Raw genomic sequence first — 18,659 nt, 5'->3', positions numbered from 1 at the left:
TATATATATAAAATTGTAGGTCAGACTTATACAATGCTTCTGTCGCATTAGTTGAGAACTTTAATTATTATCACATTGAGCAGTTAGTACAAGTCTAGCAGAAAAATCTTTATATAGCCTGACAGGCATGCTAACTTATTGTAATGGCACATTTAAAATATGGGAATTTATTGTAGTTCTTGAATTTGGAAAGCAGTTTTAGGTGTTACATAATTTGTGAATTATTGTGATGAAATCGCTGCTCATATTTAAAGGTCAGTCACAAAAGGATTACTTTGCAATTTATTCCCACACTGACATTAAAACGCAGAGTTTTTTAACCTTGATGCAACAAATCACTCATCCACAGCAGAGGTTCTTCATCAGGTACAATTATGACTCATGGAAAATGAGCACTTCATTACAGCCCCTCCGCTTAATGATTTCTACATTTTAATCAAGTGGACTTGGTGATGAATGAAATCCTGCCGGTGTTTAGTGTTTAGTGTTTGTGTGTTTGACACCTCACACACTGCTGCTCGTTCTGCCTGAATAACTCAGAGACTGTCTCAGGTGTGATAAAAATACAACTACGCACGGGTGTACAAAACTGTTTGTTTCTTTTATTTTTATTATTGATGCACTCAAATGCTTGTATTTTAATCAAGTTCAAGTAGGTTTGTTGTCATTCGCATCATATATGGTAGATGAGGTGGGACAAAATTATGTGCACAGAGTCCCAGTTACCCCCAAACATAGCAAAAATCTAATTTGTAAAAAGAAACAGTATGTAGAAAACAAACAGCAATGTAGTAATGTAAGAAACAGTAATGTAGTTTTATGACAAATTAAGGACAAAACTCAGATTTTCATATAATGCTCTGTAGCTTGTTCAGGAATGCTGAACAAGTTAGCATTACAAGACAAAAAGATTAAAGTGACTTTGAAAAAGCGTTCACGTTTAGGATCCAGATGGCATGAGCTTCAGTCACAAAGCGTATCCGACACGTGTTTTATTACAGCTATTAAAGAGACATCTGTGTTTAGATGTATGGGAATGTCGGTAAATGAGGTCAGATATTGTGGCACATTTATCGATCATGGTGCTTAAAAAAAATCAGCTCCTTTACAGGTGACTGCAGTAAATATTAATGCAGGAAGTGATGGGACTGACAGCCCATTGACAGTACCTTGTAGAGGGGTATTATAGTAGAGTTGTAAGTCCTCAACTACTCATTACATAGATGAGTGCACAGGTGGCAGATCAGCGGTGCAAACGCCATGTGCACTGATCCACAGAGACAGATACAATCAGACAGCTGGGTGAGCGCATGGACATGAGGAGAACTGTACAGGCCTGAACCTTTGACCTTTACAGTGAGGGAACTCAGGGCATCTGTTATTCTCATAGCTGGTTTTATTTAAGACCATTTGTTGCTTTTAGGGAAGCCTTATAACAAATAAGCACAAATAAGCACATACAGGAAGGAAGGTTAACTATAGAGAAGGTGATTCAGATATTTTTTATTAATTCATTCATAATAGCAGTAGCAAAACATTCCAAATCTCTTATTGGCTGCATTAATTGACCAAAATCTGAATTGTGCCCTTTAGTTTGTTTATTTATTATTTTAGTGCATGTTTCTGAGTTTTGGTTTGCCTGTTTGTATCTTTCCATGAGGTAAAGATGGACGTAGCAAAGCAGCTGATGAGATGCAAGGAAGCAGGACAGAGACGTGGCAAAATGAGAGCGAGTCATCTCCAGTATTGCTGTGATTTTCTATAACAATAATATCACACAGTCATGCGTGTGCAGAGCACCCGCGAACTGATGTTGAGTAACAACAAAGGCACGAAATAGATGTGGTTATCATAATTCCCACAGGAAATTCAGGTTATTTTTACCAGCTCGATGATCGCTCATGAATGCATAATTCAAACGTGCCCTGCTTTCTGACAGATACGCATTTTTTACCAAAAAAATACACCAACATGCTTTGCTTTACTATCTGCAACTGTACGAGCCCATTGTCCTTATGCTTAATGCATTAATGCTGTTTTTCTTAGACATTTTATTGTTGGATGTAACTGGGACCCTGTGTACACAATTTCGCTCCACCACATGTACCAGATGAGGTGCGAATGACAATAAAGAAACTCTGACTCTGACTGACTCTGATTAATAACCACACAAATGCAAATATAGTTTCTCATTTAAAAAAAAAAAAGATTAAAGTGAATAGAAGTTATTTTTGATGGTAATGAACATTTATGACCTTCTGTGAGTCAGTCTGCAAGTCTTTGAGTATGTGCTGTGTTGTTCTTATAGAATGAAATGCATTGAAACTATGTGTGTGTGTCTGTGTGTGGGTGTGTGTGTGTCTTTTTAGCCAAAAGCTCTGAAACTGCTGGGAATGGAGGTAAGTCTTGATCCCATCAAAGTAGTTATTTACTTCTTATTTTGCTGTTCTGCACCCTGATCCCTCAAGCCCCCTCATATGTAAAATTTACTGAGTGTATATAGATGGTAACAACACAATTGTCTGATATTTTAAGAGTGTGAAGTGTGCTTCACAGAAACTTGATTTTTTTGTAATTAAATTTATTTGTTGGCTGTCTGTATCATCTTATGGGACAGATAAATGCTCATTGCCAAATAATCAATCAAGAAAGTCATTATTTCTGAAGTTAGGTAAGGATTATTTTGACCTGATGAAACCCTAATGCTCCTAGCATGATGTTTATTGTATTAACTAACATTACAGAGTAGCAGTGGTAGGATGTAACTAAGTACAAGTACTTTGTTGCTGTACTTAAGTACATTTTTTATGTATCTGTACTTAAGTAGAATTAAATGTGGGTACTTTTGACTTTTACTCCACTACGTTTTACATTAAGTAGCTGTAGTTTCTACTACACAACATTTCTATAATGCATTGCGTTACAAGTTACATTCACGTTGCGTTTTTTGATTTTTTTTTGTTAGTTTGAAAGTAACTAATGGTGAGAGGGGAGCTGGTCCATTGAATCACTGCAAAGTGGGCAGGTAACATTAGACCTGCCTTCAAGAAGAGCTGGACCATCCATCCATCCATCCATCTATTATTTTTTACCCGCTTCTTCCATTTTGGGTCACAGGGGTCGTCGGTGCCCGTGTCCAGCAATCACTGTGCGAAGGGCGGGAGACACCCTTGACAGGTCGCAAGTCCATCACAGGGCCACATAGAGACAAACGAGATAAACGAGACAAACAACCATTCATGTTCTCACTCACACCTAGGGACAATTTAGAGTTAAGAGCTGGACCAATGATGTATATTCTAGTATATATGTCATTGAGCTGGACACACCCACAACACCGCTAACACACCCAAAATGGATTCCACAGTGGAGAGTCAGCCAGAAGATATGTGCCACCCATGGCCTTATTGAAAGATTATTGAAAGACTATTGAAAGACTATTGAAAGATTATTGAAAGATTATTGAATGATTATTGAAAGACTATTGAACGACTATTGAAACACTATTGAAAGATTATTCAGTACAGCAGGACATATTCTCTCTTTCAAAAGAAACAGATTGGACTAAGAAAACTTTGAAAACTAACTTCTTCTGAACTTGAACAAGAAATTCTTGCTGCAATATTAAAATGTGTCAGTTCATGGGATGTTAGGAGACAAGCGATGTCGCCAAATGGCTCGACACTCAGGTCCAAGTTTTGAAAATGGTGTCAGGAACACAAAGTTTGTTTTCTCAGTCATCCAGGTATATAACAACAAAAAAGGTTGAATCATGTCATCGTGTCAGGAAGCTAAAATATTGTTCACTATTGACCCATTACAAGGTTGACTAGACAGTATTTTAACTAGAGTTGATGACAAACTGGAGTTGAAATGATCAGGGCCTGGTCCTTTGTTAGTTGTGTCTAATGCTCCTTTTTTCTATCAGACAACTTTTACTTATATGTGTTTACTGCAGTTAAAATGACACAATGGTTTTGTTTTGTACTAAATAAAAACTTTAAAAGATATAATCATTCCTCTTTCTTATTTTGCTTAATGACATTTAACTGCACGTCATCCCTGAAAGTCTGACGCACAGAATCACAAGTCCAAGTGTGAACTGTGTCACAGAGTAAACACAATAAAAACATGTATTATCTGCAGCATTGCTCATTAAAATGACTCAACACTATTAATGTATTACAGAAAATATACATATGGTAGGCACATTTAAAGATACTGTAGACCATTGCATTAGTAATACATTCAGCAAGTACTTTTACTTTTACTGCTTTAAGTATTTTTAGAAGCAAGTACTTGTTTATTTTTACTTAAGTAAAAACGTTAATGTGGTATTTCTATTTTTACCAGAGTGCATTTTTGTCTGTTTATTTGTACTTTTACTTAAGTAGTGTTTGAGTACTTTCTCCACCACTGCAAAGTAGTTATATTTATGCAATTGACCAAATGACACCATAACCAGCAGTATCACAGGATATAAAGTATATATTCACATTTATCTAAGGTTTAGCCTCCATGAAGAATCCAGTTCTTAGAGGTTTTATTACCAGTACTGTATGTGTCTAAGAGGCATTTGGATTCAAACCTGTATGTCTGCGTGTTTTGTTGTCTTCCCTATTTGAAAATCCAGCTTCCTGTGTGTGATCTTTTCTAAATCAGACAACACTTCTCACTACTGAATTTTAAAATATTTGCAGTCATTGCTCAGAATCAGTTTTTATACTATTTTAGGTCTCTTGCTTTCTCCCTAACCCATTTATTATTAATTACCACCAGGATGACATGCCAATCCGCAGAGGTCGCCAGAAGACGACACGCAAACGAGAGGAAGAGGTGGACATTGACCTAGATGACCCAGAAATCAACCACTTCCCTTTCCCCTTCCATGAGCTGATGGTTTGGGCTGTGCTTATGAAACGTCAGAAGATGGCACTTTTCTTTTGGCAGCATGGCGAGGAAGCCATGGCCAAGGCCTTGGTGGCATGTAAACTGTGTAAGGCCATGGCACATGAAGCGTCTGAGAATGATATGGTGGATGACATCTCCCAAGAGCTCAACCACAACTCCAGGTTGGTGACATGAATATTGTTACACAGACTGGTTTTGTTTATTTGGTTTGGTTGAGGGATTATAGTGTTGTGTGGCTCCGAACAAGAGAAACTTATACTGTGCTAAATGTAAGTAAGTAACTTTTTATTTATGTAGCACTTTTCAAAAGGTTACAAAGTGATTTACTTCAGCAACAAGTGATATGGTTTTAGGCTTTCACTTGTGCATTTCATCACTTAAAAGAGCTTGTCATCCTGACTCATAGTGGAAGACTGGTCCATAGTTTGGTATCCTGGACAGAAAAAACTCACTCCACTTTTTTTGTTTTTGTTTTTTTTGAACCAATCCAAAGGACCTGACTTACCTTTTTTTTTTTTAGTTTTTTTCTACCTGGATTATTGAGCCTGCATCAGGATGTCACTCCACTTGTGTTTTCAATGAAGAACAAAGAACAAATAGAAGCTCAAGATCCAGACTTGGGTGTCTAGAAGTAGTGTAAGGGCTTAAAATTTCATTTATGTTAGAAGTAGACTGTAGTGGTGTGCGATACTGCAAAATTTGGTATTGAGCCGATACCAAGTAAATACAGGTCCAGTATCGCCGATATTGATACGATATAGATACGATATAGATACTTTTAAATAATTACGGTAAATTTTGATGACGTTTAAGTGGTTTGTGCTTTTTCCTTTGGATCATTTATTAGTTAAAACCCAGCATAGAATTAGGTAAAGTTTATAAGTAAATAAAAAATATGTTATTATAAGAATTTTTTATTTTTTTTTGAAAAGTAGAATAATAACAAATTTTCCCCATACCTTGTGATGGCTTGATTTTTTTTTTTCCTTAAACAAAGTGCACAAAATGACCACTCACAAATAAATTAAAACATTGCATTCAGAAACTATGATAATTAAATAAAAAATATCCCTTCATTGCACTCCTTTTCTGGATTTTTTTTCTTAAATAAACAAACTGTGCAAAGTTATCACACCGCAACAAATGTTATAAAACAGTAAAATATATTTTGGATATAAAGGAATAAAACAAAAATTCTCCTCTTAAGTGAATTTCTTGTCTGGATTTGAAAAATATAATTACAAATCAAAAATAATTAGTGAAAATACAATAAATAGTGTAAATAGCAAAACAACCTCCAAAGCCTTGAGTTCAAAGAAATATTCCCAGAAGCCTCTCTGAGGGCCCTGCCTGCCTCGTTGCCATGTTGCCTGCTCTGTGCTGGGACAGGAGCGGCACTTGCACAGACAGTCGACTCGCATCTTTGATGAAACCGCAGCAGTGCATACAGGAGAGAAACTGAAGTTAAAGTATTGATCTCGTTACACTGGTATTGATCAATATCAATACCCATGTTGGTATCTGGATCAATCCGCCCACCACTTGTAGACTGATTGTTTTTCACTTTATAGGCAAGAAAGAGGAGCTTAAACCACAATTTGAATAGGAGGCCAGTGTAAAGACAAATAAAACCAGGAGTGAAATGAGAACAAAATGATTATATTCTACATACACAACTCATTATTAATGTTTAGTGTATAGCTGAGAACTTTTAGCATATCGTTTAGCGTTCGTTTATCGTATATCTTAGTGTATATCTTAGTGTATATCTTAGATCCTTGTATACCGTTTCTTTTTACACTTTATTTTTTTGTTATTTTTGAGTGTAACTGGGACCTTGAGTACACAATTTAATTGCATCTAATGTACCACATGTGATGTGAATGACAGTAAAGAACCTTGAAGCTTGAAAATGGGGTCTTAGTGGGGAGTACTGCACCTGTAAATGTGAAGCAAAGTCTTGGCTTCAACAAGAATAAAGGACATTGAATATTAGCATGACAACACAAAAGCATGCATAACTGTTTCTAATTGTTGATAACAGAGGGCATATCTTGGCTTTATTTCTTAAATGAAAACAGCTTGACTGAACAATCTTAACATTGTCAAATTTGAGTTGGTGGTTAAAGATGCCACCTTATTTTTTTCTTTTGCAGATAATGTTTTGTAAAGTTTAAGAGCCAAAACATGTGTATGAGAAAGAGTAAAAATAGAGAACTTGATTTAGGGCAAAAACTAAGACTTCAGTTTTACTTCAACTGAAGACATCTGTTAACCTATTTCAGTGAGGCAGCTGTGCAGAATACTAACAATTGTTCAATTCCCAAGCTTTATGGGCAGGTAAATTTGGATATCTTTGGCATAGAAATGATAAACTGTACAACTGCATTTCTGTATCAAGTGTATTTAAAGAGAATAAAGCAGAAGTAAACCGCTGAAAATGAACATTAAATGGGTATAAAACAACAACTAAAGCATTGAAGGAATATCGTGTTACAACATCCCTTTAACTGATTTTATAAAAATCATGCTCTTGAACCCATAAATTCCTCACGAGTCTGTGGGAACATCCTTGAACCAAACATTTAAAAAAAATTAAATACATCTAGCTGTTCTCTTTGTGTCCCACACCTTCATATGTCATAGTTTTTATTTTTATTTTTTTTTTTTTATGTTTTTATTTTTTTTTTATGAGTAAAATGGTTTTGGGATGTGGATCTAATGATTGAGTTAAACAGGTGTACAAAGTGCACTGTATGTTGTTGTTCTGAGCCAAGCTTTGAAAATCAGAAATGTTACTTGAATGAATGATTAATGTCAAGTTAGTTGCAAGTCTAGATATAATTTTCTACCCACAAACCACTGCTGTTGCTAACTGGCCTGCTACTGAGCTCCCATGGGGTGTAAGTGACATACTGCAGAACTCTGATAACATCCAAAAAAGTTCAATCTGGTCCTCTGGACATTCAAAAAAACAAAACAAAGCTGATGATAACATGCATCAGCTTTGGATAGCACTGAGATTAGGAAATGCAAGAGATGAAACTGCCAGCTTTGAAAATAACTTTACTCAAGGGGAATTTAGATGCAGTAGTATGGGGTGCCGTTTGTACACAGTCAAAACTTAATAGCAATATATTGATTTAGCCTTTCATAAAAAAAAGTTGTTTTTTTTTTAAGTCAGCTTTTTACCATGTTATTCATACATTTATAAATGCCATAGTTCCAAACTAAATATTAATTTACCAGCTAAATATTTAGTTTACAAACTAAATACTTAACTTGCAAGTTAAATATTTACAGAGATGTCTCCACTCCTCCACCTGTGTGCGTTCTGCCAATGCAGGAGATGCAGGAGATGCAGAGGAGAAACACTGCTGCTGCTGGAGAGTTGTAGGTAACCAGGAAAACCTGGAGTGGACTTTTAGTGGTTTGATTATTCTATTAATCAAGTGGAATGGATTCCTTCAAGAAGAAACAGAAACATGACCAAGTGAATTAATATTTCAAGGTAAATGTGGGGTGGGGGGGGGGGGGGGGGGGTCCAAATGAACATTTTTTTTAAATGTGTGGGGACACATCCCCTCCACATATAATTGTTAATTGTTGCAACGCCTATAGTCCTTCTTTTTTTCTGGACATGGCAAACGAGTTAGCAGAGAACATCGAACGAGCTGTTCTAACGGCTTTTATTTTGATAATCCACTTCCGCGTTTCGGCAAGAAATTTGCATATTAGCTAAATATTTAGGTTTGAGCTAAATATTTAACTTGCAAATTAAATATTTAGGTCTGTGTTAAATATTTAGTTAGCAAAGTAAATACTTGTTTTGGAAATTATTTGTTTAGCTTGGAAAATAAACATGTAAGTAAGAGTTAAATATTTAATTAGCAAATTAAATATTTAGTTTAGGAATTCAATGTTTAGCTTAGAAATTAAATGTTTAGTTTTCAAAACAAATATTTAGCTTTGAAATTAAATATTTCATTTACACGAAAATATTTAGTTCACTAACCAAGTTAAATATTTAGTTTGTAAATTAAGCATTTAGCTTGCACATAAATATTTAGTTAGTGTGTAGCTAAATATTTAGCTTGCTAAGTAAATATTTAACTTGCAAATTAAATATTTAGTTTGTAAACTAAATATTTAGCTCATAAATTAAATATCTGGAACTATAACATTTATAAATGTATGAATAACATAGTGAAAATATGACTTTGCTGTTAATTTTTGACTGTGTAACTTTACAAAAGGCACGTCATATTGTAGCACAGCCACACATAAGCTAACTTTGCTAATGCACATCTTTTTGAAGACAGGTGTTTAGAGCTGGTGTATTTTCAGTTTAACTTCCTTAGAGAAATTTTCCAGCTTCCTGCAATGAGCTCTTTTAGTTTAACTGCCTGCATTTTTTCTTTTGTTTTTTACATAATTTGTTACATTTGTAAAGGTTTTTGTTTAATTCACTGTATGTGCTTGTATAGTCCAAGTAGATATTTGTTATTTTAAATATTTATAGACTCTTGGTGATGGGCAGCACGGTGGCGCAACTGGTAGAGCTGCTGCCTCTCAGCGAGCAGGTCCTTGGTTCAAACCCCGGTCCAGGGGCCTTTCTGGGTGGAGTTTGCATGTTCTCTCCGTGCATGCGTGGGTTTTCTCCGGGTACTCCAGTTTCCTCCCACAGTCCAAAAACATGCATGTTAGGCTGATTGGTAACTCTAAATTGTCCCTAGGTGTGAGTGAGAGAGTGAATGTTTGTTTGTCTCGTTTGTCTCTATGTGGCCCTGTGATGGACTTGCGACCCGTCCAGGGTGTACCCCGCCCCTCGCACAGTGATTGCTGGACATGGGCACCAGCGACCCCCGTGACCCAAAATGGAATAAACGGGTAAAGAAAATGGATGGATGGATGGACTCTTGGTGTTTCAGCTTCTGCAGGAAGCTCGTTCTCATGATGTTATGCAAACTGAAAAAAGACTGTTGCATTTTTTGCAAGGTTGTGCAAGATTGCCTCATCTAAGTTATTTGAAAGTCTTTCTAAGAAACAGGAAGTTGTTCATCAGTTCATACAACTGTACTGAACTGGATGTGTGGTGCATCTGTGTCATTGTGTGTCCCTCAACTTCCAGCAGTGTGTTTGTGTGTGTGTCTGAGCATGAATGCAGTTTGTTGTTTGTTTTTTGTCTGTATATAAAAATGATCTTTCATAGGGTGAAATCAGGACAAAATTAAATAAACGATTCATGTTTTCAGGGAGTTATTTAAGTAAAATATGAGTGCAGATGTTTATTGACATCTACCTTTGTGTTGATGGGTTTGAAGTTGAGTGTTTGGAGATTTTTCACATGACATATCACCAGCCTGTCCATACACCGGACGTCCTGCTCAGATTTGTCATCTCAACAATGACCGCTCGGACCATTTGTTTCTGTTTTGAAGAAATTTCCTCCAGCTGGAAAGTTGTTTTCCTCCATGAGAGAAAGATAATCTCTTCCCTGCAGATATGAAGCCCATCAGGTTTTTTTTTCTAGAACTTTATTAACAACACAAAACGGAACAATGCAACAAGATGCAAATACAAACTCGCGAAGGGTGTCATAACTACATTTAATAATATAATGAAAGAGAAAAAAATAAACATAAAAAATAAAATAAAAAAACAAAGGGGCGCGACTTTATGAAAAACTTAAAACAATACGTTTTTATCTGTTGTGAGATGATTAGCAGCTTTGCGGGTTTTTTTTTTTTTTATCTACTTAATGGAGAATAATATGACTTAAAATCATCCATGAATAGAACAGGAGATGGAGGGCTTATTATCCCTCTACTTACTACAGTGAATGTGATACTTTGATATAAGTACAACTATATAAATGACATCAGAGAAAGCTGAGCTTAAGTTATCCATATAAAATAAAATGGCATCAGCATCAAAAGAAGGTTTGAGATTTGAGTTTGTGATAGTTTGAGATTAATCCAGTTAATGCTACATGTTTGTCTCTTGCCCTACAACTGGACATCGTTACAGTAGACTTAACCCATTACTGGAGTTTTAATTATGTGTTTAAGCTACTAATAAACACGATGGATGATGATCATGTTGCTTTATGCTAGAGCAGGGGTGTCAAACTCACTTACAAAAGGGGGCCACAATTAAAACCTTTTTCAAATTAAGGACCAATTTCAGAAACTACATTAACTCAAATCAGATACCCAACATATTTTCTTGGTACAGGTTTCTCAACAAGAGCTTGATTGGTTTCATTTGATGGTCTCTGTTGTGCTTTCAACATCATAATCAAAGATTACTGAAAAAAATCAAGAGATAGAAGTATTTTACGTTTAACATATCATCTTAGGGACCAGATAAGATGTCAACGAGGGCCACGTTTGGCCCCCGGGCCTTGAGTTTGACACATATGTGCTAGAGCATTGGTAAGAAGACAGTGATTATTATAATAATTTCATATTGGCTAGTGATTTTTTTCCACCTTAAACTTAACTTAGGCTATGTTTCTTAGACTGTGGCTAGGATGCGTGAGAGAAGTGGAGCGTGTTCTATTCACATAAGGAGAGCTGTTGGTCAGGCTGGTCTTGTTGTGCCATTAACTCTAAAATAGTTATTGAATCAAGTGTTTACTTATGTAGGTAAAACTAGATGTTAAACAACCCGTTAAAATACACCAGACTGCAGGAATTGGCATCGACTTCATTAAAAAATTTCTGGGGGAGGACCCCCCACATTACAAATGCTTCTGACATCAATGGCCAACATGCTGCTAAACAAGTACACATATGGTGTTCATAGTGCACTTAACTTAACTCAGTCTTGGTGATTTGTGTCAACAAGAGGACATAGTAGCATTTATAGTTCTATGAGCATTTGGATTTTATACATCAAAATACACTTAACAGTTAGAATTTGAAGTATATTTACTGTATATTATGGTAATTTATTCTGTATTTTGCCAGATTATGGTGATTCTTGGGTAGTGACGATGGGGCCCTTGAAGATTATTACCCAGGATACAGCGAAACGTTAATCTGGCCCTGAATTTGATAACCGATGCTATAAATGCACAATTTTTGTTTTTCATTTTCCTTTCCCATATTTCATCACACATGATAAATGCAAGCATGGCAGTGTGTTTACAAGTACATGTGCGCAAATCTAACTATCTTCTGAATTTTGTTCAGATGATCAACGTTTTTTTTATCGTTTGATTTTGACATTTGGACAAAATAAATGTCACTTTTTTTAAGTCTCTGAACAAGTTCTGCTTATATTTTCACAGAGAGTTTGGCCAGCTGGCGGTGGAGCTCCTCGATCAGTCCTATAAGCAGGACGAGCAGATGGCCATGAAGCTGCTGACATATGAGCTGAAGAACTGGAGCAACGCCACTTGCCTTCAGCTTGCAGTGGCAGCCAAACACCGAGACTTCATCGCTCACACCTGCAGTCAGATGCTGCTGACCGACATGTGGATGGGACGCCTGCGCATGCGCAAAAACTCTGGTCTGAAGGTAGTTTAATATGAGATGATATTTAGAATGACCACTGAGTAAAGACTTGTATGAAAAGATCTTTGCACGTCATGGTGACTTCAACCTGTTGCGTTAAAGCAACAGGTTGTATTTTGATACTTATATGCCCTTTTGGTGTTTTAAAAGGAAATGAAAAGACATTCCCAGATTGCCTCTACACATCTGCTTAGTGGTCTTGTATGAAATCACATGAATAAATGAACATGTGGTAAAATGGAGCAGAAGTAAGTGCTGATTAGTTTTACAAAATCCTCAGAATAAATTAACCAGCTGGAGGGAGAGCCTGTTTAAAATTAGTATGCTGCAATTATGCATCTACTACATTTATTTGTACAGGTTATTTTATATACATTTTTGAAATACAACCCAACACATAGTCAGAAATTGCCTTTTGTCTTGATTTTGTTTAACTATAAAAATGGGACAAAAATATCTCACTTTTTTTTTGGGGGGGGGGGGGTCATTTATTACATATCTACAGTTCCATTTAATATTTAACTATTCAGCTTTTAAATGTCTGGTGTGAGCTTCTTTTAATGTTCAATACCTTTTGACCAGCACTGCCCATCAGTTTGGCTGCCAGCTTCCCAGCCCTCCACAACATTTCTGCTGCTTTTAAGTCAGAACTTCGTTACTTTTTTAAAACAACTTGGTCACTCCACAAACTAGCTCTGCTTTTTTTCTTTAAACAATATGTGCTGAAACATTTCGCATCTTGCAGAATGTCCTGCTATGATCAAATTACATTTATAAAGAGCTGCTCTGCCTTTTTCCTGTTAGAATTCACTTTGTAGATCAGACCTTATTCTTCATAAGAAGGTGACTACGCCTAAATGCAGCCACACACACACACACACACACATACAAACACACACACACACACACACACACAAAGAATAAACCATGAGGTGTTAGTCTGTCTGCTAACAATGCCCTCATCTGTCAATTTTTTTAAATCTATTGAGCTTTAAAACACAGTAGAAAGGCAATCTTGTTCTTTTTGGAGAACTATGTGTGTTATTCAATTTGCAGTCCTGCAAAATACACCATTTCATGGTTCTTCTGGTGGGGAAACTCACTACCTTTAATTCAGTTCAATTCATTTCAGTTTATTTATATAGCGTCAAGTCCATTAAGCATTAACCAATGTGAAAGATGCCTTAAAAGACCAAGCAGACTATTCCACGTCTTGTTTATAAAATAATCCTGGGACCGACATTTTTTTCATATAACGTCCATGTTTCTGATTATATCATTGTTGCCAAATATAGTGTGGGTTTGGTATTTCGTCTCTGAGTCCATCAGTTCATGAACATACTTCTCAACATGCCACAAAGTGATGGGAGCGTCTTCACCCTCGGTGCCTACAGGTGAATGCTGGCGGTGTTGCAGTGAACTGAAACAAGCCAGGCTGCATCAGTGGCAGCACAGAGTGAGGCAGGTCTGCCTCCGAAATAGACCATCCAGATTGGAAAAATATGCCTGTTATGTCATGTTGCATGTGAGGCAAAACACGTGTGGAGCAGCAGTGAAGCTTGAGCTGACTGCCTGAAGTAGACCACAGGCGTTGCTCTGTTAAAGGCCAACCTAGATCTCATCCATCCATCCATTATCTTTACCCACTTTTTCCTTTCCGGGTTGTGAGAATCTCTGGTGCCCATGTCCAACTATCACTGGGGGACACCCTGGACAGGTCTCCAGTCCATGACAGGGACACATGGAGACAAATGAGACAACCATTCACTCTCTCACTTACACCTAGGAACAATTTAGAGTTACCAATCAGCCCAAATACCTGATTTAAATGTGACTGAAATTAACTTTTAATCTTTTGAGTTCATATGATTTATCAATGCTATACAAACACATGTCAAGCCTTTAATAATACTTTTTATCTTTGTTCTGTCCCTATTTCTGCTCTACTTTTTATTCTTGCGATAAACCTATAAAATTTCAATGGCCATTCAAGAATGTGGACAATCCAGCTTGGTTTTGCAAACTCTTGGGAACCGTGGTGTCTTAATATTACAAATACAACAAAATTGCTTTAATTGTTTTAACCTTGCAGAAATTTAAAACCAATGTAGCAATGATAATTTTCCACCATAAAACACAGACAAGTTTATCTTTCAGTTAAACGTGAATTTTTTCCAACCTCTGTGACCTGTCTCATACAAAAACTTCTTTTTTTTTTTAATACCTTTTAAATGTGATGGCCTCAAAACATATTTACAGAATTGTATTTATAGTTTTCTAAAATACTACACAGTAAATGAGACTAACTGCATGCCGATTATATATTCAGCTCAATCCTTACAGTTAAAGCATGTGACCTTCATTAGATAATATGGTAATGATTGAATAGTAAGTAATATAACACATTTTTGTAGCGTTGTAGATTTATTTAAGGAGTTTACGCCTTGCTGTGCAACAAAAGACCCTTTACCACAGTACTCCATCCCTAACAGGAGAGGTACTGCAACTCCTGAGACAAAAACAGTTTGAAATGTTATAGAAAACGAATAAGAAAGAAGTTTATAATTATTTAAAGAGAACCATTAAAAGTGCCCCAGCAGAATGCATGCTACCATTACTTAATTTGTGTAATCTACTTTAGTCATGGGGAAAAAAAACCTTATTATCCAATAAAAGTTCAACTTGCCCTGTAGATTTTGTGAATTCTGATCTTTATTTGTGTGGGTTCTCCTGATGTGTGGTGGTTTACGATGACAGAGAGCAGCCGCTCAGACCAGAAAGGTTGGAGCTGTTTTTAATGAAGCGTTGCCCCTGGATGTGCTGAAGGTTGAGCTCACACTCATTCATACAGTGACTGAGACAGGAGGATGAGCCTGGCCTGGTCTGCTGGCTTTACAGAGCAGGGGAGGCTCACAGTGTGAGGTAAATATGGTTTGGCCTTTGCTGGAGGAAAGGAGAGAGAGTGCATCGTGAAGACAAATTCACCGGAGCAGAAAGACAATGAGGAACAAACAAGTGCAGCAAAGAAGATTTAAGCCCCTGCAGGAGTTTAGGATGTAACAACATTGTCAAAACATTTTTCTTAACTTAATATAGTTGTAAAATCAGACAATATCACATATGGCTACAGGAGGCTGCAAACTGTGAATTGCAAAAAGGTGCACCATGCTCCCTTCAACTCATCAATAGATTTGACAGGATCTGTCCATTGGATTAATGTGACTACAAAAAGCAAATGCATTAATTTATTTTCTGTCATTAAATAAATTCACTTGTTTGTTTTATTAATTTTAAACTATCAATATTTCCAAGTTTGCTTTAAATCCATAATTCATTGTTAGAAAATAAAATTGAAAGATTAAAGAATTAAGAAAACGTTCAATATTGCACCAGTTTTTGCCTTGTTCTTTAGAACGTTGTTGGGATTTCAGCACAGCTTACTTAAAGCCTACATTTCTTGTTTTTTGTTGCTGAAATGTAAATAGCGCATGCCAACACCATGCACGCAGGCTCATGCATGATGAATGGTCACATGGGCTATTCTATCATGTGAGATCCATCCATGTGTGTATGTCACTATAATAGGTTGTTTGTTTGTTTTAGACTTTCCTTGTCTAACTTTTCCATGAGATTCAGCTTTTTCTTCTAACTTTCCTTTTCCTCTGCATCTCTCGTGCCCAACAGGTGATTTTAGGTCTACTTCTGCCGCCGTCCATCCTGAGTCTGGAGTTCAAAAACAAGGATGAGATGTCCTACATGCCCCAGGATCAGGAGACCTATCTACAGGAGAAGGAAGAGGAGGAGCCTGAAAAACCAGTGAAGGAGAAGGAAGAGGAGGACATGGAGTTCACAGTAAGATCTTACTGTGAGACGCAGTACAACTCCGTGGTGAGAGACCTCAGTCCTGCATCTCAGAATCTGTACACATATCCAGACAACACAACACGCACACAGTGTTCGACTCCAAAACTGATCACTGACTTCCAAAAATCTCTTGTGGACATATTTGACGTTTTATTTTAGATGTCCACAATGAGATAGGCACAAGCATGAACACACAGTCCTCCTCACACACACACTTTCTTGTCTGGCCAACTGGACCCTTCCAGTGAAATGGGCCTTACCTGTTTCTCGTTGTCTTAGCAACGACTTGGTGTGGAGTTGTAGCGTCTCAGTCTGTCGCCGCTCGTAGGTTCCCTCTTGTGTGTGTGTGTGCTTCTCTTTCTGCTCTCCTTCTTGTTTTCTTTTTGTTTCTCCTGCTTTCTATCTTTTATTTTGCACCCCCCCCCCACCATTTCTCTATCTCTTTCCCTCTTTCTCTTTCTCCTCCAAGCTCAGGTTCTGACTGAGGTACAGTACCGTATGCCAGCCGATTGCTGCTCCTCACACTCTCTCCCATCAGAAATGGTTTGCTGCAGCATACCACTCAGCATGTCAGCTGCTGAGCATGGGAGGCCCAGGCTTTTGCATTATATAACTGTGTCTGCATGATGCTGCAGGGCTTTAATCATGCGGAGTCTGAGCACCTTCTCCCAGCTCACAGTGGAAGAGTTGGTCCATCTGCATACACATGGATGTACAGCAGGAATAGGATACGTTCTATTTCAGTTCATTCAGTTCTTGTGATGATACTGTGATCCAGTTTGTGTTCATTCAATGGCGACTGGTGTTTGGAAAGTGATTGCAAAAACCCAAATGGGATCAGTATTCCTCTCAAGAACTGACTAAACTGAAGTTGTACTCCTTCAGTGCCACTGTACATACTTTCCATCTGCATACAGCTAAGCCAGCAAGCCAGTGCAAACACTCACAAAAGCAGCCTTGTAGATCTGAAAGCCCTTGAGGCTCTCTGGTATTAAATAAAAAAGCCTTTTCCCAGAGAACACATTTGTAATGAGTCTCTTTCTGTTGCCCTGGCTTCTGACTGCACAAATGCACCTTTGGGTTCTTATGAATCACACAAAGATTCATACAGCTGCACACAAACTGCTTCACCACAGAGGGAGATTGTATTGTTGTATCCTCAGATGCGTCAGTTAAACCACACTGCTGATTGGATAATAATCATTTTCAGTAAAGATCAGAGAAGCACCAACCAGAGTTTTATAGCCTAATTGATTTCTGATGTTCACGAAACTCCAGATTTTATTTATCCACAAAAACTTTATTTACCTACAGACTTTTTTCTAAGTAGGTTGATATGATCATTTGATTGGGCGTCAGTAATTGATTACATTAAATATGTTGACATTTTCTTCAAAACACATTTGAGAGTGTTTTGTGTCCATTATTGTAAAATTAATCCTAGATACATCTTCTAAGTTATTGGACAGAAGTACACATGCAAATAAAATGCAGCAGAAAAAATGTGTACGTTATTTATAAACCAGATTATAGCTCTTTCACATTATTTTTATTTATTTATTTGTTTATGTATGTATGTATGTATATATGTATGTATGTATGAATGTATGTATGTATGAATGTATGTATGTATGTATGAATGTATGTATGTATGAATGAATGTATGTATGTATATATGTATGTATGTATGTATGTATGTATGTATGAATGTATGTATGTATATATGTATGTATGTATGTATGTATGTATGTATGAATGTATGTATGTATGTATGTATGTATGTATGTATGTATGTATGTATGTATGAATGTATGTATGTATGTATGTATGTATGTATGTATGAATGAATGTATGTATGAATGTATGTATGTATGTATGTATGTTTGTATGTATGTATGTATGTATGTATGTATGCATGAATGTATGTATGTATGTATGTATGTATGTATGTATGTATGTATGTATGTATGTATGTATGTATGTATGTATGTATGTATGTATGTATGTATGAATGTATGTATGAATGTATGAATGTATGTATGTATGTATGTATGTATGTATGTATGTATGTATGTATGTATGAATGTATGTATGTACACTATGTATGTTCAGTATGTATATGTATTAATTATTTATTTACTGTATTTATTTATTTGTTTATGTATGTATGTTCAGTATGTATGTATGTAGGTATTTATTTATTGTATTTATGTATTTACTTATTTGTTTGTTTGTTTATTTATTTGTTTATGTATGCATGTTCAGTATTTATTTATTTATTTACTTTATTTTTTTATTTACTATATTTAGTTATTTGTTTGTTTATGTATGTATGTATGTATGTATGTATGTATGTATGTA

At 36.4% G+C, this 18,659-nt stretch overlaps 1 protein-coding gene across 1 annotated transcript in view; it reads left to right on the top strand.

Moving 5' to 3' along the window:
* Positions 1 to 18,659, top strand: part of trpm3 (transient receptor potential cation channel, subfamily M, member 3) — a 95,597-nt gene that overhangs the window by 61,324 nt on the left and 15,614 nt on the right. The window contains 4 exon segments of the mRNA XM_037680670.1: positions 2,370 to 2,399; positions 4,780 to 5,072; positions 12,209 to 12,437; positions 16,119 to 16,322. Coding sequence (XP_037536598.1) covers positions 2,370 to 2,399; positions 4,780 to 5,072; positions 12,209 to 12,437; positions 16,119 to 16,322 — 756 coding nt within the window.

Source organism: Nematolebias whitei, chromosome 8 (assembly GCF_014905685.2).
Source record: "Nematolebias whitei isolate Nwh7 chromosome 8, NemWhi1, whole genome shotgun sequence".
NCBI lineage: Eukaryota > Metazoa > Chordata > Actinopteri > Cyprinodontiformes > Rivulidae > Nematolebias > Nematolebias whitei.
Note: the sequence above shows the minus strand (reverse complement) of the source record. Positions and strands in the feature narration are given on the sequence as shown.